General features: G+C 44.9%; 7 protein-coding genes across 7 annotated transcripts; 3 read left to right on the plus strand and 4 right to left on the minus strand.

Moving 5' to 3' along the window:
• Positions 1–1,987: 1,987 nt before the first annotated feature.
• Positions 1,988–3,113, plus strand: VC83_08897 (uncharacterized protein; the record flags this gene model as incomplete). Its single annotated transcript, XM_024472438.1, has 2 exons — positions 1,988–2,205; positions 2,274–3,113. Exons 1-2 carry the CDS (start codon positions 2,044–2,046, stop codon positions 3,111–3,113), a joined length of 1,002 nt encoding a protein of 333 aa, XP_024320116.1. The 5' UTR covers positions 1,988–2,043.
• Positions 3,114–3,623: 510 nt separating this feature from the next.
• On the minus strand, positions 3,624–5,338 carry VC83_08898 (uncharacterized protein). The gene is made up of 3 exons (XM_024472439.1): positions 5,082–5,338; positions 4,497–5,012; positions 3,624–4,442 (listed from the first exon to the last, which is right to left on the minus strand). Exons 1-3 carry the CDS (start codon positions 5,319–5,321, stop codon positions 3,852–3,854), a joined length of 1,347 nt encoding a protein of 448 aa, XP_024320110.1. The 5' UTR covers positions 5,322–5,338; the 3' UTR covers positions 3,624–3,851.
• Positions 5,339–11,644: 6,306 nt separating this feature from the next.
• Positions 11,645–12,423, minus strand: VC83_08899 (uncharacterized protein; the record flags this gene model as incomplete). Its single annotated transcript, XM_024472440.1, has 3 exons — positions 11,645–11,752; positions 11,814–12,135; positions 12,185–12,423. The coding sequence occupies 3 exons, from the start codon at positions 12,421–12,423 to the stop codon at positions 11,645–11,647; spliced, it is 669 nt and encodes a 222-aa protein (XP_024320101.1).
• Positions 12,424–12,647: 224 nt separating this feature from the next.
• On the plus strand, positions 12,648–13,546 carry VC83_09680 (uncharacterized protein). Its single transcript, XM_024473093.1, has 2 exons — positions 12,648–13,019; positions 13,068–13,546. Exons 1-2 carry the CDS (start codon positions 12,818–12,820, stop codon positions 13,448–13,450), a joined length of 585 nt encoding a protein of 194 aa, XP_024328861.1. The 5' UTR covers positions 12,648–12,817; the 3' UTR covers positions 13,451–13,546.
• A 189-nt stretch (positions 13,547–13,735) lies between these two features.
• VC83_08900 (uncharacterized protein) lies at positions 13,736–15,283 on the minus strand (the record flags this gene model as incomplete). The annotated part of the gene is made up of 1 exon (XM_024472441.1): positions 13,736–15,283. One exon carries the CDS (start codon positions 15,281–15,283, stop codon positions 13,736–13,738), a length of 1,548 nt encoding a protein of 515 aa, XP_024320087.1.
• A 1,392-nt stretch (positions 15,284–16,675) lies between these two features.
• On the minus strand, positions 16,676–17,598 carry VC83_08901 (uncharacterized protein; the record flags this gene model as incomplete). The annotated part of the gene is made up of 4 exons (XM_024472442.1): positions 16,676–16,828; positions 16,878–17,254; positions 17,363–17,450; positions 17,509–17,598. The coding sequence occupies 4 exons, from the start codon at positions 17,596–17,598 to the stop codon at positions 16,676–16,678; spliced, it is 708 nt and encodes a 235-aa protein (XP_024320088.1).
• Positions 17,599–19,936: 2,338 nt separating this feature from the next.
• Positions 19,937–20,904, plus strand: VC83_08902 (uncharacterized protein; the record flags this gene model as incomplete). Its single annotated transcript, XM_024472443.1, has 2 exons — positions 19,937–20,037; positions 20,091–20,904. 2 exons carry the CDS (start codon positions 19,937–19,939, stop codon positions 20,902–20,904), a joined length of 915 nt encoding a protein of 304 aa, XP_024320060.1.
• Positions 20,905–21,052: the final 148 nt, after the last annotated feature.

Here is a 21,052-nt window from a genome sequence, read left to right on the forward strand (position 1 = left end):
TTAAAGGCAGAGAACCAGAACCTCCGACAGGCAAATGAAGTAATAACAAGCGCCGGAGGGCTAAAAGAACACCTCTACAGCAAGGAGGATCACTTAGTCAACAGGATGCGCAGGGTCTACAGGATAGAGGGATGTTGTGCAGCAAGTAGAGCAGGAAATAAGGGCGAGCAGTGGTCGCAAGCCAAGGGAAGAAATGCGTGCACGCCGCTGTGGGAAGTGTGGAGAGACTGGACACAATGCGCGCACTTGTCAGATTGTAATAGACATGTCTGAGGAAGAGGACTCCGAGTAGTTTCAATTGATTCCTAGTGTCATGGTGGATTTATCGTAATTTTTGTTGCAGGGGTAGATAATTGTGGCCGGTTCGCTTGTTTGGCTGGTTCGTTATACATGTACGTTATATGCTTTATAAATAATCATGATTATTATTAAGACTAAATAATCATGATTATAATTGATTTTCTAACCCTGAATGGAGCTAGGTGGGGTCTAATAGTAGTCTTGGATTTCCTACAGTTTCACAAAATGGAATCTTTTTTACTTCATCAGATGTATCTACAATATTTAGACAAGTTTGTACGTTGTGACTAGTTTGCTACAACATCTACAACAATGTTTTTGCAGCTTGGTTTGCTTTATATAACCCCTACTTTCTTACAAATCAGCTTATAATTATATATTAGCCTTTCTGATTATTCCCAACTATCCAACTATCCACTAGTTTCCCAACTATCCACTAGCTAGGTCAGCTACAGCCTAGCCCTACTAGCCCTATAACATGACGTTACATTACCATAGCTATAATATTAATATCCATCCTTTGTATAAGCCCTTACTTATTTATTGTCTAGCCATTTAACATAACAGTAATAACCTAATCTAGTAGCAAAGAAGCATTTTTGTACTAAGACCAAAGGTGGTTTTTCCCTATAATAATAATAAATGGCAATAGTGTATATCCATATAATCTATTTCCTATTGCCTTGCTATGTTATACAAGGTCTACTATTTTGTTTAGCATTTGTTACAACTATCTTAGATGATATTTAGCCTATTAAAAATCCTGTCTTGTCAAGTTGTATCTGTCTTCCTTATAATCTTATACTTGTTAATCATGTTTAGTATAAGCTAAAACCATCTGTCTTCTATCGTTTAGAAGTTAGCGTTACACATACAAGGAATATTGTAGATTTGTGTAACGTGACTTACACTTAATTTCGGGTTTGATTTAAGCACTTAAAGTGTAAGAATCATTCTTCTTTCTCAATGAAGTTGTTATGTTTAAAAAAAAAGTTATTTAAGTTTAAAGTCAAAAGTATGATGCTAAGAAAAAATCGGCGGTGAGCTTGTGTAGGCGACTCACTTGTGGACTACGTCATCTTACTACCTTCCATTTAGGACCGTCTTCGGGACTACCGTGTAGGTCAGCTAACCGTAGGATTACCTAGGCCGTCCTTGGACCCGTTTTTAATTATATGGCGCGCCGGAAAGGTAGGCTTTTACGCCCAAAACGACAAGTCTTTCTCGGGGGATTGCCTGGCTCCCCAGTTAGCTAGCGATGCCAGCCTAATGTCTCAGTTTCAGCTTGGGCTGAAGAAGCCGAGGTCGTCAGGGTTTTGGGGTTTCCACCAGGTCTACGAATAGTGTACGGCCCGTAGATTAGTTAGTAATTTCAATTGATTATATTCTACTGTTGAAGCTTCTGCTCCGTTGCGCCAAGGTGAGAAGTTCCAGCCATGGATATCACCCAATTTATCCAACTTTGGCTCCGGTCCCCCTGTTTCCGGTACTTCCCCTAACAGCTTATTGTTTAATCAAACCAAACCAACCACACTCTGGTATTCACCCGAAATGCCCGTAGTTCATCCCGACAATTACCTATTATGTCTCGAAATTGATATGGAGTCATAATGCGATGCACCACCGGGCTCCGAGCCTGAAAGATCCCCTGGGCACAATGCCCATTGCCCCCTTATCTTAATGTCAACCTAAAGCTGTGTTTGCATTCATGATATATTCTTTGAAAGCATATATACTTGTGTCATGGAGAACGACAAGGGCGGATATAGGCAGATTAATAAGTCGTTGAATATCTGTGCCTTTGATGAGTACCTTAAAGGTCAGACCGCACGGCTACCGCATATCGAGAGCGTTGAACAACTTACTCCGAGAGTGCTTCGCGTTCTTGGCCAGAACCCTGGAAAGGTAAATGGTCATCCTCCTATCCGACATCTAGCTCTAATATAATATGGGAAGCTAATACTTCTGTGCAGTTTACGCATCAAGGGACAAACACATACATTGTCGGCACTGGCCAACGACGCCTCATCATTGATACCGGTGGCGGTGAACCAGCATGGGCCAAACTGATTGCTTCAACGTTTATATCAATGAACATCAGCCTCTCACATGTTCTGCTGACCCATTGGCACGGTGACCATACCGGCGGAGTTCCAGCTCTTCTGCTCCTATACCCACATCTTACGAATTCCATTTACAAGAACGAACCAGACCAAGGCCAACAGAACATCACCGACGGACAGATATTTTCCGTTGACGGCGCAACAATTCGTGCTATTCATGTGCCCGGACATTCAGAAGATCACATGTGTTTTATCTTAGAAGAGGAGCAGGCAATGTTTACAGGCGACAATATCCTCGGTCATGGTACCAGTGCTGTAGAAGACCTAGGCACCTTCATGGCCGGCCTGCAGAAGATGGACGCCCAGGATTGCCATATCGGTTATTCTGCTCATGGCGCCACGGTCACCGACTTGCCAGCCAAAATTGTCGGGGAATTAGATAACAAGTTGCGGCGCGAGAAGCAAGTTATGAATGCGCTTGGCCGAGTTCGTAGCCGCGGCGAGAAGAGTGTCACCACCAAGAACCTGGTAACCGAGATCTACGGCGAGTCGCTTGACGAAGATACGAGGATACTCGCATTGGAGCCATTTATTGACGAAGTGCTACGAAAGCTAGCGAATGACTGGAAGGTTGCATTCGAAATAAGAAGAGGCAAGAAAAAGTGGTTCTCCGTAGAAGAAGTGGAGGAGGCAACCACGCAGCGGTTTACAGCTCTGAAAAATCCACCAGCCGTAACTATTCAAGCTTAAATCACGGAAATGAATATACTGAAGCATTTATATGGTAATCTATGGCATAGCAGTAAACAATAGAAATATAATCAGGACAAGTAATAGAGTCAAATGGAGCCTCTTCACTTAACTTCACATAATCACTGACCCATGGCTATGACGCATGTGTAAATACTTTCCAATTTTAGACTAGAAGCTACAAGGCTCTCGAGCGTCTTGTATATGAGAATGATAATATTGACTTATTTTAGAGTTATTTGCCCAAGTATTAGGTTTCTACAAATTATCCCACTTTTGCAACTTTATCACTCGCTCTTACACCTGTACTCACTTAATAACATTAACTTATTACTCACGCAATACATAACCCCTACCGAATCATAGTAGCTTCTAAACTATAGCACGTTCGGAACAATGGGACAATGGGACAATGGGACGTTGCGTTCGGGGAGAAAGCGTACCTCGCGGATTACTCGCTTGCGGTCCGTTTCTATTTTCTAGTCAAGATGAACCAAGTCAAATGTGGGACTTGGGGACTGGTCTAGTGAACTACTATGTTTTTACGATGATTTGCATAGTTTTCAAAGATAACAGCCACCCCGCACTACTGGTCAGATCTAGAGATGCTTGCGGTTCTCATATTGGATTAATTGTCACTTGAATTAAAACGAAGCCTAATAAGCTATCACTGCGGTTCCCTGCGCTCCATGTCATTTTATGCCCATCTAAGCAACTATCCACTCAAATAGCCCGAAATTAATATGCCTGGTACTTAATAGTTAAAGCTAGGATGACGCCATTGTTTGAGCGAAGGTGATTAGTGACAACGAGTTTCCCAGCGTTGTCCCCAACCGTCTTTATAATGCTCAGGAGCTCGGTCATTTCCATCTCGCTCTCGTTGGCCACTTGGAGCATGCTCAGGTCCCGTGCGCGTGCCACAGCCTCGATCTCGGGGTTGGGAAGAGTACCTGGCTCGGGAAGGAGTCGTGTCGTCAAGATAAGCATGATGCCCCCGCTGGTACGAAGCACACCTAAGTAATCATCCAGTTCTGCTTTAATCGTCAATCCCGAAGATGCCGCAGGTACGTGAACAATATAAACAGCAGCATCTGTCACAGACTGCGGCATGCCCATGGCACGATAGGTAACCGTGATAAAAGGGTTTGTGGGGGAAGGGTTAGAGCCAGAGCTAGAGCTATCCCGGATAGAGCTTCCCAGCACTGTATTTTGCCATATGTAGTCTTGACCTAGCAAAGAAGATTGTGTATTGTCGATTTGCACGACCAACCGCAAGCTTGGGAACATTTTGGAAAGAGAACTTGCCATCGAGGTCGACTTTGCGCCTACCTGCGGCCCAGTGTTAGTTTAGTATGATACGCAAATAGACTATATTCAGCTCACCTCGACTATGCACGCATTACCAAGGTTTGACCAGTTGAGCCGCGATAGCACTTCAATAATTTCTTCCTCCTGGTGCAACCCCGCTGCGTGGCAAAGGTAAGCAGACCATTGACGACGTAGCTTAGAGCGTTCTTGGATAGCCACATGAAACGGTCGCACCGTATTGAGAGCTAAGTTGTATGCCCTCTCGGTGGCACTCGACGAGGCTCCAAAGCGCTGCGTTGCCTGCGGCATCTGCAATGCTGTGGGAGTAGCCAACTCGGCAATAAACATCGTAGCATCAACTAATGACTGGTTGGATATGAATTGCACCGAGAGGGGGCTGTGGGACACAAAGCCCGGTATCGGTTCCCGCAGAAATCCGCATGTGGCCGTCAGACGGATGACGCGAACCAACTGGCTCTCGGGAACACCTACTAGGTCCGCTAAATCCTTGATAGGCAAGCTTTCGTCAAACGGGATGCACGCAAAAACCTGGAACTCCGCTAGCCACCGAAGACAAGCAAGGATTTCGATCTGGATTATGTAAGTTGAGACGAACAAAATAGAAAGGGTGGGGGGGCAATGGTGAGAAGTACTTCTTACCTGGCGAGAAAAATCCTGGAGGAAGTCTGCTGGTTCACTAACTAGAGACTTGATTGCTGCAATACTGGCAAGAATACTTGGCTTTGCTCTTGTGAATAACGCTTGATCCTTGTCTATGTCAGTGTCAACACTTGTCCCCAGCTGATGGGAAGAATCGGCTCCTCGACGGTTATCGATAAGGCTCTTGATAGCCGCGGCGAGCTGGTCGCTATGACCATTGAGTTCCGTGAATCTATCCATAATAATGCTAGAGTTGTATTGTACAAATCAAAGGGGACAAAATCCTGCGTCCAAGGGCCACGGTAGAGAGGGGGACCACATTCCCTCAAATTGTACGAATCTTGGAATATTGGAATGACTGGTAGGGTTGGAGAACGCCCCGAGACGAACGATGACGGATATTTCCCGTTGTTACCTGGCGGCTTGGCTAAATATCGCATCTACCAAAATTTCATCACCAATCGATTTAGGTTACGGAGCTAGATAAGGCAGTGGCGGTGGCTGTGATCTACGGGGGATCATCGTGCCAAACAACAAGATCGATCGCATCAATCATCTTCGTTCTGCTAGGTCTGGTAACGTAAAGTTTATTCGAAGGCTTGGCGGTACGATCTGCCGGCGCTAGCGGCCCCTCCGAGACACCTTAAATAGTGGAGAATTAACGGTGTAATGGCGGGTCAATACTCAATACCAGGGCAACTTCCAATCCCCCGTTGCAGCAAGTCAGCCTTTTTACGCCGAACCCGTCTTATCGTATTAAGATATAATTATGCCAATATGCACATTATCTGTGATTACCTGCTTTGTTCACATGTAAGATTCTTCCGGCGAGTTTCACGGCACTTGGATAGTCGGAGCTAGTGGAGGTGGATTGGTTTACGGGCCCCAAATGATAATGAAACACACTGAATTGGTATTATTTTAACTATACGGGCTATTGCATATACGAAGACTCGACGGTGTAATTGTTACGTTGCTACCGCATTTCCTGCAAAAGGCTGACGAAGCCTATAATTGCTCCGAATAACGGAAACACAGACCGCATAACATGCAACCACGCCCACTTCAAAACTAGAGCCCTTGCAAGGGTCAGCTATGTCGCCGAATTTCTCGACCCCATCCGGAATAAGGTATGATTTGTTTGCACCACGGCAACCCAGGTGAATGGCACCATAGAAATTGTCAATGTGGCTGCCAAGCATATCGGTACCATTGCTTGTGGCTCGGGGCTCTTCTGCTTAAGGATACATACGCATAGATCCCAAAAATCACAATACATAATGCGGGTATGTACATGTGACCGTAACGATAGAGTTGAATCCATTGCCGGAGCAACTGTTCGGTGTTGGCGTTGGTATCTAAAAATACAGGGACAGCAAATGCTGAAAGGCACATCATAGCGCCTGCGTCTAATAGTTAGACAAGGTCGATATATCATATAGGGCGGATTGCCTTTATTTGATAGAAAGGATGCCAAAATAACAGCTATGGCTGGCACGCCGACCCTTACTAGCAATGGTTTTAGTATCAAGTTTGGTGTGCATGGTGTTTTTATTCGAGATTTTAGACAGCGGCTGAGAACTTTTCTTCTACCGCTAATTGACGCTATTTTAACTTATCACAAGTTCAAATTTGTCAACATATAATACTTCTGGGCTCCTGCCTTAATATCGTGTGGCTTGTGTGCTCAGTGCCCTTCAGGTAAAGTAAGGTGTAAAGACATAGACCCATTTCAGCGACTTTTTCGTAGCATGTGAGTTATCTATTTTGCGATGGTCCGAATGGATTGTGTTAATCTAGGCTAGGATGACGATAGGCTGGGCTGAGGAATTCGTGAGGGTCGGTGGGGTAGTGGTCAGCTTCATGGATTGCTGGATATCCTAATTAGCGCCAAGGATGCCGTTTTCGACCATGAGAATCAAATTTAATTAATTATATTTATTATCTTTAAATAAGAAGATCCCTAGAAAGTTTGGTACGAGACTCATAATCTACGTCAGGTATGCCTCTGAATACCGAAGGTTTTGCCACCGTTGTACAACAGCGATTGAAATTCCAGCAACTGCTGTGGTACCCTCCTTTAAAATGGTACACTGATAAGGAAGGCCGTTCTAGAATAATAAATATTCACGAACGAATTAGAACATTGTGTCTTACCCACCTCATCCATCGCCTCGTATAGCTCCACAAGCATAGCGTATTCAACTGTTGTGCCCCGGATATAGAAGTGATCGCCAACGAGTGCATGTCATCTGCTTTCGACTGATGCTACCTCTTCAAGACTCAATATAGATAGCACATACTCGAGTAGCCACCTGACCACTTGCTATTGGCCCACTTCTTGTGACTAGCGGTAAGGTTGGCATGCTCGTATGTCACCATTTTATAGGGGATCGGATTGGAGTCATGGCAGTTCCCGCCCAGCCACCAAGCCACATTATGAACATATACTCTGAAATGGAATCATATGCCTGTCAAGTACGTCGTGCTTACGTCCACGTGAACTTCTGGCATATAATTTGTTCGGCGGGTATAATTACTTGGAATTGCTTATTGATAGAATGCATATAGGGAAGTTTTGGTTTTAGACCCATAGTTTAGAATTATAATGCCAAATGTCTATTAAGCTATATACTGTGCCCGTTTCTCTAGCTCCGCCTCGAGTCTACCGACTCACCCCTTAGGTGGAGAATACACAGGGTTTCAATCCAAATAATCATCATATGTCCGACATGTACTAATTTAAACTTGACGTAGCCCGTTGATTATCTCTGTTGACAGTAGGCTGCGCACTACTCGCCCAATACTCGGCTCACTCACTCAGTGGGTTACTCAGCTGGGTGAGTAGCTGAACCTTTCACTCGACTCGGTGAGTGAGGCCAATACTCAGTTACTCTGTAAAAACCCAGTGAGTACTCGGCTGTCACGTGTAAGATATATGCATTACGTGAACAGTCCCTCATACGATTAATACTGTTTTATGGTTACAGTTGTAAGTTAACTTAAAGTATTACATTTATCAGCATCACTCTACCATCTCTAATAAGCTGTGAGAACGAATCACGTATATTCCTCTATCTAAGTACCACGATTATCAGAAGATTATCAGAACACTATATTATATATGCTCAAGAACATCTTTCCACCTTGCTTGATGAGGCCGGCCAGACCTACTAATACCTAAAGTATTTATAGGGTCTTGACGAGTAGCTTGAAAGATATCAAGTAGATCTCTTCCAGTCTTCCGAGGGCGTTGGATAGGCGTTGGTGGCGAGGACGGCATATCCTTATCTTCATCGTCATGAATAGTTGGAAGTATAGGCTCCTCATTATTACCATCTTCTCTTATATCTTCATTATCTGGGATATCGTCATCTGGGATGTCGTATAAGGTCTCGTTAAGACGGTCAGCCCTATCTCTTTCTTCACCTTGTTGGTAGCGCATTTGTCGTTCTTCATGTGCAGCTTGTGATAAGTCTTGCTGTTGCTGTGGCCGCTGAGGATTAAACGGAGGATATTGTACCTTTGAATATGTCTCTCGGATATGTGTATTTGATCGTGGTTCTTCTTCATCGCTGATATATTGTAACTCGATAGAATTGCACATCCGTTGTCGTTGTGCCTCATACTCTTCTTCGACTTGCTCCTCAGTCATATCAACGACGTCCATCATATCTGCAAGCTTGTCACGATGACCTTGACGATTCTTGTATTGTCGAGAGTAATATATAAGCATAATACTCTTAATCGTCTCAGGATTAAGTTGACCACGTCGGTGGCCACATACGTCCCTTGCGGCACTAAAGACTCGCTCAACTCCAGACTCAGCAGCAGGAATACAAAGTATATCACGAGCCATTGCTGATAGACCAGGAAATTGCTCTTCCTTTTGTTGCCAAAATAGCAATATCTTTGTGTAGATATGTGCTATATAAGTTAGAATAAGATTATCAGAAGATTACCAGAAACTTACGAGCATCAAGATAGAGATCAGCCTCATTCACATATTCCTCTCGCTGGCCCCGAGTCCCATTTAATGTCTGACTTTGCTGCAATACTAAGGCTAATGGATCCATATCTGCATCTCGTAATCCTGATTGACTCGCAACTCGCACTGTAGAGTACTGCTCTTTATAAAGAGTCCTAAACTGTTGTTCAAACTCTGTCTCCCAATTTCGTATTGAAAAGTCAAGCTTGCAAACCTTTTTGTTAAAGTGTGAGAGCTTCACACTAGGATTTAAGATACTAGCAAATGCGAAGATAGATCCAGTATTTGTGTATAGCTTGTTATAATACTTCCTAATCTTCTTCTCTGCAGCATCGATTGCTAAAGTCATCTTTGCTGCCCATGGATATGTCTTATGCCGTAGCCGGTGCCGAGTTCCTTCAAGCGTTGATAAGAGTTTTTGATATACTCCAAGTGTATAGCAGACAGTAGGTCCGGCTGACGATCCAATGTTTGTTGTAAAGAAGTTGAATGGCCTTGTAAGATCAATGATGTATTCGATGTGCTTCCATTCTAGCTCGCTAAGTCTGAACATGTGAGCACCATGATCGCCTCGAGTATATTGATTGATTGTTGACTTGAGTTGCTGTGCTCGCAGAAGCATATGGCATGTCGAATCCCATCGAGTTGATACATCTTGAATAAGTCGAAGAAGCCTCTGAGATGATTGACCCCGGTTCATGTTTGCCTTTTGCAAAGTCATAAACCTGTTCCTTCGAGTTTGACTTGAATTAACAAAGATAGTGAGCTTCCGGAGCTATGAGATATTAGAAAAGACTACCAGAAGTTTACCAGAACTAACAAGAGAATATATAGCTTTCCAAGTGTAAATCCAATACCCTTGTCCTTCTGCAACTTTGCAAGGCCCTCCATCTGATTCTCTTCTTCCCAGTTCATTAAGATCTCTTGATTTGTTGGCGTAATCCGGATTCGACCAAGGAGAGCACTAAGGGCAAGTTGAATAACGTGAGCTAGGCAGGGTATGTGTTGTACTTTTCCTCCAATGAAATGCTCGTTGTCTGCAATACTATCAAGCATTATTTCCACATCTCTCATCATTGAAGTGTTGTTTGACGCATTATCAGTCGTAATGGATATAATTCGTCCTTCTAAATGCTGCCTTGTGATAACTTTTTCAAGTATTCCACATAACTCAGCACCAGTATGCTCTGTATATATAGGTTCAAACCCAATCAAGACCTCTTGCATTTTACAATGACGGTCGATAAATGATGCAATAACACCCATAAATGAAAGTCGAGTAACACTTGACCAACAGTCGAGCGATAATGCAATCTTTGAACCAGGAACAACATCTTGTAGCATCTCTTCTTCGATTTGTGTGAGCTTTGTTGTTAAGAGGTTTCGAATAGTTGTTGCTGAGGGTAGTGGATAGTGAGGATTCTGTAAGATAGCAAGCCTTTTCCATTCAGGATCCTCGACTGAGCGGAACGAGCTATGAGTTGAGATAACTGTGTATAGAACTTGTTCGTAAAATGCCTCTTGTGTGAGAATATGATCCTATTATAGATATTAGCCTATATAATTCTGGTAATAATCTGGTAATCCTTACCTGTTGAGGTCGCATCTGATTGATTCGCATTTGATAGAGACTATCCTTACCCATCCGTGACTTCTTTTTGCAAATGTCTGATGCAAGATGTGTTGCCATAGACTTTGGGCCAGCAGACTTGATTGCAGGATGCGTAAGGGCCTTCGAACAATAGGTACAAATGACACATGGTTCTCCAGAAAGCCGGTCTGCTCCTTGGTGATAAATTCTCCAGTATTGAGAACTCCGGTTGGTTGAATCCCATGCAATCTTCGTAAGGAGTTTTGTAGTATGATCTGAGTGTTGTTCATACCATCGTGATAGCTTCCACCACTCAATGAATACATCGTGTGTATCCTTAGTCCATTTGATGAATTGGTTTAATTTGCCAGTATATTCGAGGCCCGCAGGGATTTGATTTAATGAAGGTAGTCGTTGAGAAGAGGGAAGAGAGTCTGAGAATATATTAGAAATAGGATTGTCAGAGTCAAACAACTCTGAATATTGCGATGACATTTGGCAAGTAGCAAATTGTTTGATTATCAGAAGATTACCAGAAGTCTGGCTACGATGAAATACTTAAATCTCTATAGCCCCTATTCGCGTCGGAAAATCAAATACTCCATTTCTCTCCTCTACTCTAACTCCAGAAACAACATATCCTGTGCAGCTGATACCTTAGCCCACTTTTCCTTATCAAATTTCTTAGAGTAGACAAGTAAGAACGCCTCTTTGAAGCTAGAACTATGAGTGGAGACTTGTAACCATCCGTTGTCGACAAGATTGTAAGACTTTGGGTACCACTGCGCAGGTCCTGGTAATTGGGCCCACTTTCCAAACTTCCAAGCTGTAAAGTTTGTCCAAACTGCCTGCTCGTACAAACAGAAATATTTATGTGGTGGGATAACGTTGTGAAAAGTGCTATAATAAACAATTAGTATCTCTAGAAGATTGCTAGAATGATCAGAGACGTACCCTTCTTCTACATCAATCCATGGCATATATTCAAAGAGATGCTCGCTTCTTTCTCAGCTTTCCAGCCTTTCTCGTATATGAGCGGATACAGCTATCCCAGAAATGTTGCCACTTGCGGAAATTGGACTCTTCATGGGCCTATCAACCATTAGTATTACCAGAAGATTACCAGAAGATTACCAGACTATGAGGTACCAACATCAATGCGTGCTTGAGTTAAGAGAGCCTGGATGCTAGCGATCTCTTCATCAGAAAGCTCATCTGGTAGAACAGCCTCGTCATTTAAAATATCGTCGCGCCGTAACATAAGCTCCAACTCTAAATCGTCTTCAACCTCAGTATCCTCCCATTCGCTGTTATGATCGTCATCGATTGGGATACTGGTGATACCCTCAAATGCAGCAAGCTCAGACAGAAGTTGTGGCGGAGTAGATGGTGGGGCTTGTGGAGAAGAAGAAGGGGCGCTAGTATTCTTGACTTTCTGATTCGCAATGCAAGATGCATGGGTGCCCTTTTCAGTCCTGTTTATAGTTAGATTAAGGCTACCAGAGATTACCAGAAGGAACTTACCGAACACGAATACGCTCAACCTTCAATTCATTCTGTAGACGTGTCTTGTCTTCAGCAGAGGCAGCGATATACTTTGCAGACTTGTATAACTTCTTTAAGTAGTAGCTCAGATCGCCATGGTCAGCCTTGAGTGCTAAATGAACAGCCTTCTCATCTTCAGTAAGGTTGGAGACGCGGTTGCGAGCTTTGATAGTATTCAAATTAGTGGAGAGTTCTTCAGGTGCCTTGCGTTTCGCCATGCTAAACACGTGATTAGCAGAAGATCATCAGAAGTTCTGACTGTAGAATCAAGATAATAAACTTACTTGAGGTCCTAGTGAAGAGGTAAAGCGCAAAAGAGAAGAAGAATGTGTAGATCGGAACGTAACCAAGGAAGGTGGTTGGTTGTAAGGTTGTTGTTTTTTTAAAGTTGCAAACAATTATATTCGTCAAGGAATATTCACCTGCAAATAATTACTGTTCTAAACAACACTACAACGCGTACCTTCAAATAAAACACATACCTTTCAACCTCTACCTCTTTCTTTACTCTTTCTACAACATCCTTGCTACAAACTCACTGTAAGTACATATATCTTTTGATCTACTTCTTTGTCTTGTGTATACTTCACTAACTCATCTTAATGTTAGCAAATGGCTCGTATTAAGCAAACTGCTAGGAGATCAACTGGCGGCACAGCACCAAGGATGCCACTTGGATTACAGGCTGGCTCTAGGCTTGGTGGAAAGGGAAAGGGAAAGGAAAAGGCTGTGCGCACAGCAAGAAAAGCTCCAGTTCGCTCATCTCAAGCTTGCAACAATCATGCTCAGAAGGCCATGCGCCGTGCAAAGTCTGGTAAGAGGATTACCAGAGGATTACCAGAACTCTCTAATAAACATATAGGCACCAAGGCTCTCCGCGATATCAGAAGACAGCAACTTGATACTCGCCTGATTATTCCAAAGCTCTCATTCCAGCGTCTTGTTAGGGAAATCGCACAAGACTTCAAGTCCAATCTTCGCTTCCAGCAATCTGCTATCCTAGCTCTCCAGGAAGCTGCCGAATGCTTCCTCATTCGAGAATTTGAGAGTATGATACTTGAACATAGTGACAGGGACATACTAACAGTTATAGTGACAAATCTCCTTGCTATTCATGCGAAGAGAGTGACAATTCAGGCAAAGGATATGGTATTGGTTCGGCGTTTGCGGGATATGATGTTTAATCATGGAGCTGTAGGCTTAATCGATGGAAATGTCTCTCACCCAGGAATGAAGGTTAGATAAGTTCTGGCAACCTTCTGGTAACCTGGTACCTAAAGGCAAAGGTTATAGTGTGGAATAGGATATCAACGACATGGGAATGGAGTTATTGAGTTATGGCGTTTTACGATATCGATATCAATGTGAAGTCACGATCACACCCCCTTTTCAATGACTAATCAAACACGTGATATAACTGGGTTGCCAAGACCTATACTAGGTACCCGGCAAGTGAGTAATCCTCATTCAACAATACTCGGGATATGAGTGAGTAACTCAGCTGGGTGAGTAGAAATTCTACTACTCGACTCATGAGTACCCAGTGCGCAGCCTAGTTGACAGAGTACTCAAGCTCTTGCGAACATCTCTCTCCATTTGGTCCAAGGTGCCAGCCAGGATAGAAGTCAACGCCATTCTGTCACTATCTCCTGCAGCCCTAGGACGGCCCCAGTACCTCATCTTCGGAGCTATATTTTGACCTTCTCTCTCCTTTGGCCCTTTGAGTTTCGGTGACAGCTGGTTCACTAACCTCTGCACGCGATGCAGCTCACCAAGAACAATCTGAGCAGCCACACGCTCGCTGACACGGTCGTCATACGATCCATTGGGGGCATGACTTGGCGCTCTCATCCAGTCGTCGCTACCAGAAGTAGTGCTGATCGATAGCCTTACTGGATTGTCAGCTTCTGGCTCGCTTTTTCCAGTCTTGTGGGATTGTGCCTGCGCCACAGTGGCGTATCGTTCCAATACCTTCAGCACGATCATGGAGATGACTGTCAGCAAGAAGCTATCTTCAACGCACGAAGAACATGCAAGTTTGCTACTGACAACCTCCATGCTTTGCTTATTTTCGAAGACGACAGCCTGCGCTGAGGCAGCATTAGCAGTTTTTGGCATGTCCGTGGTATCCGGACTAGGAGATTCCGTGCGAAAAGAGGTTGAGCCAGTGGAAAGCTTCTTCAAGAGATCCAGTGCCTGCATCAGACATCCGCACGACGAGGTTTCGGTGATGTCCGATATACTCGTCTTCCCAGTCCGCAGCGAATGGATATTGGAGGCAGTTGATGACGCCGCGCTCGATGTGCTCAATAAATCAAGTGACAATGGTGTGTCCAATGAAGCATGGTCAAAATCGATCCTCTCGGCGGGCATGAGCAGCGACTCAATATCATTTGGTGTTTGCGTGATGCTACCAGTGATGCCACCGCACTCCATTCCAAGAAGGTCAAACGGAGAGTCCATGGCTGACATGGTGAAATCCATGTCGTTGCCCTCAAATCCAAAATCTACTAGACCGGAGAATATGCCGACCTCGCCAGGTACAGAAAATTGTGCTGCATTTGTTGCAAACACACTCTCTCGTCTTGGAGACGCCGGGACGCTTAGGCTTAAAGGTGTCATAAGGTAGCCATCGGTGCCATACGAATTGGTTGGAATTATTGTGCCTCCTTTTGATAGCAGGCCGGCCGCGGGAGTGGGTTGCATCTCTCGAGGTGTCTCCCACTCCATAGACCGACTGGTCTCGGTATTGGATTTAGTATTGGGGTTAGAGTTGGAGCTGAAGCTTGTTCCAAGGCTCCCGCTGGACTGGCATCGACTTGTGCTGCTCCCCGTGCTGCTCCCTGTGCTGTTGCTTGTGTTGTTGCTTGTGTTGTTCTCACGCCTGCGCCCAGGACGTTTAGCCAAGAAGTACTGGCATGTGATGCCACGGCATTCGCATTTTGAGCATGATGGTTTTTCTTTGGGACATTTAACCTTGGAAATGGCACAGGCATGGCAGCTATCGCGAAGCTTTGACCGTGATGATATCTGCTTACGCGTCCGATTAACTTGGTTGTCGGATTCTAAGTCCAACATTGCGTTTCGTTGGATCGCACCGAGGGCGGAGCCCCGTATAGTTATACAGACAGCACACAGGCGACACTGCGCAGTGTCCTACCATAAATAATTCAAAGTTCTGATAAGAGGACTATCTCAGCTAGGGAGGCAACTAGGTTACGAGTTGGGTTGAAAAGGATTCAACAATGACCTGACCTTGAGCTTGTAACTTATACGATATGCGCATTCCGAAGCTAGAACTTACATAATTCAACGGCGAAAGGAGGTGCAAAAATGTCTTACGGCTGCTTTCGAGCTGAAGAATTCCAACGGTGTTATGCCCCACGTGTGAGATCCGGACTGGAAACGTAGACTCAGTGTCTTAGGATAGATACTCAGCTGAGCCTTCAGCTGAGCAACGTTCCGTGTCACAATGCATGGTGCATGGTTAGTTACACTCATGCTAGGTTTAACTCAGTCAGAAGATTACAGCATTTCTACTCGCGTGGAATACCTTCGGCGCATGAGCTTTAGAGGGTGGTCGCACGACAGTATTTCACCGTTGTGTTAAGTATCTGTATTTCTTTGTCTGAAATCAAGTCTAAACTGACGCCAGATATTCCTCGCCGAAGGGTGAGTCTATGCCAGCATTTTGTGTATAGAAAATAGATTCATCATAATAGTTAACTGGTAGATCACACTTCACTCTGTAACCGAAATCTGGACTTGCAACAAATGGTCTCTTGAAAGTAATTATCCTCTACCTCTTTAAGAGAAACATGCTAATTTCATAAGGGACAAGTCCATGGCTCAGTAAGCTGCAGCGAGCGGATGACGATTGTTTCTGGGATGATAACCCCGAGTTGATAATCTGACTCATAAATATCATCGGGGTGTCCGAATCAATAAGCCTTTCCTACGCGGCCAAACTACACAGTACTTTTGAAGGACTCGTATAGTTCCTAGTCTGGCGGCCATAACAGACGGTTGCCGGGAATCCGCGGAACCTTGGAACAGTCTATATGGTCCCAGAAATTGTTCGAGGTCCAGCTCCAACGACCAATACGAACCTAAATTACCAACAGATAGAACAGCCTAGTTAATCGATAAAAAACTGAATTTGGAGCACCCCCTTGCTGGCTCTTCGCATGGTGGACATTTACGCACTCTCTCAGTACCACATATAGGGCCGAAAAGACTGGTGGACTATTCCTAGTGTAGTAATACTACCTACTGGCTTAAACATCCAACTCATCCGATGACGACGAAGTATCTGAACAACACAAAGGTCACACAGTTGCATGTGACGTGCAGTCGTCATGAGTAAATGGTTCCTCGCCTCTCTGCATCCGCCACCGATTCGTCGCCGCCATCGGCCCCGGCAACTCTAAATAGCCACCCCCATTTCTTGAGAAACACTTCCGACATCTCCTACCCCGTGATATCCCAAGGCGGCGACCACGCAATAATGCCGCGTCGCTCGACCTCGTCGTCGGGAAAGCCTTCGAACAGCCCGCCGATGCAGTCGGCCCAGAGCTCGTCCTCATCGAAGGTGCCAGCGGCCCGGATTAACCGGTCCCGCCCCTCGGGACACGGGAACATGTCGATCCAGTCGCCGTGCGGCCTGCGGGACCGTTTGTTGAAGGGCGGTGGGTAGGAGTGATAAAGGGAGTAGTTCGGGCTTGGTGGGGTAGGGGATGATGTGGATAATTTCTTCGCCACAGTCGAGCGGTGTGACAAGGATGCCTGAGATTAAAGTTCGGTTGACAGCCAGGGCGCGGAGGGCGTTTAACTGGAGGAGTGTGATGAGATGGTCTGGACAGAGGGGGAAGATAATGTTAAACTGGGCTTTTCTCTGTTTGTCTGGCAGCAAGGCACCCCTCGCATTGTATAGTTCCTTAATACGGGATGCTGGCACGACGGAGATGGATTGCTGCTTAATATCCCAGCATTCTACCAGCTCCTCTGATTTAACCGGTGTCTTATTTTCAGCCAGGGCTTTGCGTTCTCCTACTCGACTATCAGTTTCGAGAATGGGATACCCCTTGATCGGACTAGTCCTGGCTCCTGGCTCCTGACTCCAAACTTGGACGAAAGGGAAAACAGGGTTTTACTAACGGTATGCCCTTGTGATGAGTCTAGTCTGTGCCCTTCTACGTGCCGCGGCATCCTTGGTCCCAGTCCAGTCGTCTTCCTTGCTTATTGCCTGTATGCAGTGAGCAAGCCACGTCGTCTTGGTGATTCAAACGCGGTCTCATACGTACCTCGGCCAATTGTGGCCTCGACGCGAGTTGGTAGCGCGGTGCTGCCGGATTTACAGGCTGGTACGTACTAATCATGATGCTATCCGGCATATTAATTACGGTGATAATGAATCTAGTGATGGACGAGGGAAGTTTCTTCAAATCGGCCAAGGCAGTTTTATGTAGCCTGCTCACAATCACCATGACGAATCTGACTACTATACGCGTATGAAGATTATTTTGCAGCTAAGACGTAGACAGGCAGTGGTTAGGAGCTAGGGGTTAGGGGTTAATCGTCGGATCCGCCTGGTCGCTTCGCTCCCAGTCGGAATAAGCAAGTTGTCTTGTGGGAAGCAATATGTCTTGCCCCAACATTTAATTTCCACAACAATTCTATAACGATTCAACAACATGTCTGACCACAAGACTACACTTCGTGAAGCAAAGGAATGGCTCCTTGTAAATCCTTCTGAATTAGTTTCTACTGCTGCAACTATTTTCAAAGTCAAAGCAGATACCCTACGTCGATCAATCCTCCGAGAAACGAACACAACAGCTCAACAAGAACAGCATGGAGGGCACAATAAGCTATTATCAAACACTCAAGTTGTCGCAATCAAACAATGGATACATCGGCAATACGAGAATGGAGCAGGTGCTACAAAGCAGATGATATATGCTGCTCTCTGTCATATACGTGATCCATTACCACCGCCATCAGATAGTTGGATGAGAAAATTTGTCCAACATGAGCTTTCTGAATTTCATACAATTACTACAAAGCCTATATCACGACAGCAAACAACAGCACATGATGAAACAGTAGTTGAAGAATGGTTTCAAAGATCTACTACATTTCTACAAGAGCATGGGATAAAGCAAGAGCATAGTTGCAAACCATGCAACTTATGGAATATGGATGAAACAGGATTTCGAATTGGAATCCCAGGTGGTGAACAAGTCATGGTGCCTATTGGAATATACGAACTCTACACACCAAGTCCTGAAAACAAGAGTTCCCTTACTGTTGTTGAAGCTGTCTCTGCAAGTGGGCAAGTAATTCCACCTGTTATTATCATACAGGGCAAAACTCATATGGAATCTTGGTACCATAAGAATCTTAAACATACAAAAAGCACACAAGATTCAGAGCCAAAGGTCCTCTTGCTTGATTCTTATGCAAGTCATCATTGCCCTCAATTTGCAATCCTTGCAGAGAAGCATAACATATTCCCATTTACATTTCCCTCTCACCTCACGCATATTCTACAACCACTCGATGTTGGGGTTTTCCAACCTTACAAGCACTGTGTCATACTGACATTCATTGCACTCAGTTTGCTATTATCAAACTCAAGAGCAAACTTAGAAATCTCCTCCTCAAACCTACAAGTCACAATACATATTTTGGCTTGTCATACCAACAACAAGAGCAATACTACTCAACGATTGCTACAATCCTCTATGATTCATTACACGTCATTGCTCCTTAGTTACTCGGCCGATATGACCACATAGCATATCTCTACAACCCTCTATGATTCATTACATGACATCACTCCTTAGTTACTGGGCTAATACTACACATGACATATCTCTATCAACTAGAGGCCTAGGAACATGAACGATAGCTTCAAAAGTTCTACAACCCTCTATGATTCATTACACGTCATCGCTCCTTAGTTACCCACAAGATTGGTTAAGTTATGACATAATTTGTCTCTAGACCTCCTTTCACTTCCTATAGGCTAGGAACCTAGGAGATGGTTCTATGGGATTCTCTTACGTCGACTACAGTTACCAAGCCTGGTTAGTCATGGAAAGTCTTGGAAAATGAGAGAACTACACTCCTTTAGCATAAATAGGATTGCCCTTTCCTTAAGAAAGGGCAAGCAGACAATACAGTAAATCGACTATCACATACTTCCACGTCTTTTCCAAGCTTCCAAGCATTGATCTTGTTACTCCTTGTTTCTGAAAAGTCAGTGAGGTGTTAACCTTTGACTTATCCCTGAGTTCTCACACTCAATAAAATCATCCCTTCCCTGGGTGGCTAGACTCTATGATCCTGGTCTATAATGTGAGCAGACCAGATGTGAGAGTCTATAGACCAGGATCATAGACGCCAATATCACGGCACGCGCAACGTTATGATTTTTACAAAATGGCTAATTTAAAGAGTAGCTAGAGATATGGCAGTGAGCCCTAAGGTTCATGCAGGTGGCTCACAATCTAACTTTTAAGATGGATGGGATGACTAGGTCTTAGCGCCATGCAGCTTGCTCACCATATCTGATAGTTCGTAGGTGCAAGAATCTCGGACATTTTTCAATGAACCCAATATAAGTATCATGGCAACGCCTTTCTTTCAACGCATGTTTTTCTATCATCAAAAACATAGAGCTCAGTCAGACATTAAATCATCTATTTCTTACTATTACGCCTTTACATGTTAACTCAAGTGCTCGCTTTAAACATGACTTTCCATCCCGACACTCTCCCCACTCTCAAGGGCAAAGTATTCATAGTCACCAGTGGGAATTCCGGCATGTAAGTCTCCTTTTCACTACGAATCCCGAATATCTGAACTCACCATACCACAGAGGCTACTATACCGTATCCCACCTAGCAGAACACGGCGCCCACGTCTACATGTGCGCCCGCTCCCCAAAGAAGGGCACAGAAGCCATCACCAACATCAAGAAAACGTACCCCTTAGCCAACATTGACCTCCTGCAAATAGACCTCACCAGAGTCGTCGCGGCCGCCAAGCACTTCCTCGCCCTCGAAACATCCCTGCACAGTCTGGTCAACAACGCCGGTATCATGGCGACGCCCTTCGAAATGACCAAGGATGGCCACAAGGCCAAGTGGCAGACCATCTACCTCTCGCACTGGGTTTCTACGGAGCACCTGCTTCCTCTAATGCTGCGGACTTCCAAGACGCTTTCTCCTGGCAGCGTGCGCATCGTCAACCTCACTTCATCGGGTCACCTAATCGCACCCAAGGGCGGCATCAATTGGAGGACCTGCCGCTCAAAGATAGCGGCCCATGGCCGCGCTACGGACAGAGCAAGCTCGCCAATATTCTGCACACCAAGACGCTACATAAGACGTACGGCCCCGGCTCCCCCAGCGCGCAAGGGAGAGGGTGAAATCTGGGTTTCGTCCGTGCATCCAGGCATGGTTGAGACGAACCTTGCCACGTCGGTGTGGGAGTCCGGGTCGAGCATTTCGAGTGTTATCTCCGTCATGCGCATGGTTGGATTGATATGGCCTGCGGATAAGGGGTCGTGGACTAGTTTGTACTGTGCGGCTAGTCGGAATATGAAGGCGGAGCAGAGCGGGACGTATATGGAAATTTCCAAACGTTTTGGAGAGCCGAGGTGGCAGAGTGGTGCGTCGAAGGATGAGTAGCTTGCGGAGAGGTTGGAGGATTGGACTAGGGGGGCTATGGCTGGGAGTTCTAAGTGAGAAGTTATTTGATAGAGGGGTCTGTTTGTTGGCGAGAGTTGGTTGTACACACCTTTATCATTAATATGTGAGAATTTTGTCCGTAGGAATA

This window comes from Pseudogymnoascus destructans, assembly GCF_001641265.1.
Source record: "Pseudogymnoascus destructans isolate 20631-21 unplaced genomic scaffold scaffold_30, whole genome shotgun sequence".
NCBI classification, from domain to species: domain Eukaryota; kingdom Fungi; phylum Ascomycota; class Leotiomycetes; order Thelebolales; family Thelebolaceae; genus Pseudogymnoascus; species Pseudogymnoascus destructans.

What these genes read in the sequence shown, in the direction of transcription:
- VC83_09680 (XM_024473093.1), top strand. Translation starts at nt 12,818, where the DNA reads ATGGCTCGTATTAAGCAAACTGCTAGGAGATCAACTGGCGGCACAGCA. An exon ending in CATGCGCCGTGCAAAGTCTG is followed by an intron (nt 13,020 to 13,067) that starts GTAAGAGGATTA and finishes ATAAACATATAG; the next exon opens with GCACCAAGGCTCTCCGCGAT.
- VC83_08898 (XM_024472439.1), bottom strand. Translation starts at nt 5,321, where the DNA reads ATGGATAGATTCACGGAACTCAATGGTCATAGCGACCAGCTCGCCGCG. An exon ending in TCCAGGATTTTTCTCGCCAG is followed by an intron (nt 5,013 to 5,081) that starts GTAAGAAGTACT and finishes TACATAATCCAG; the next exon opens with ATCGAAATCCTTGCTTGTCT. An exon ending in GTAATGCGTGCATAGTCGAG is followed by an intron (nt 4,443 to 4,496) that starts GTGAGCTGAATA and finishes ACTGGGCCGCAG; the next exon opens with GTAGGCGCAAAGTCGACCTC.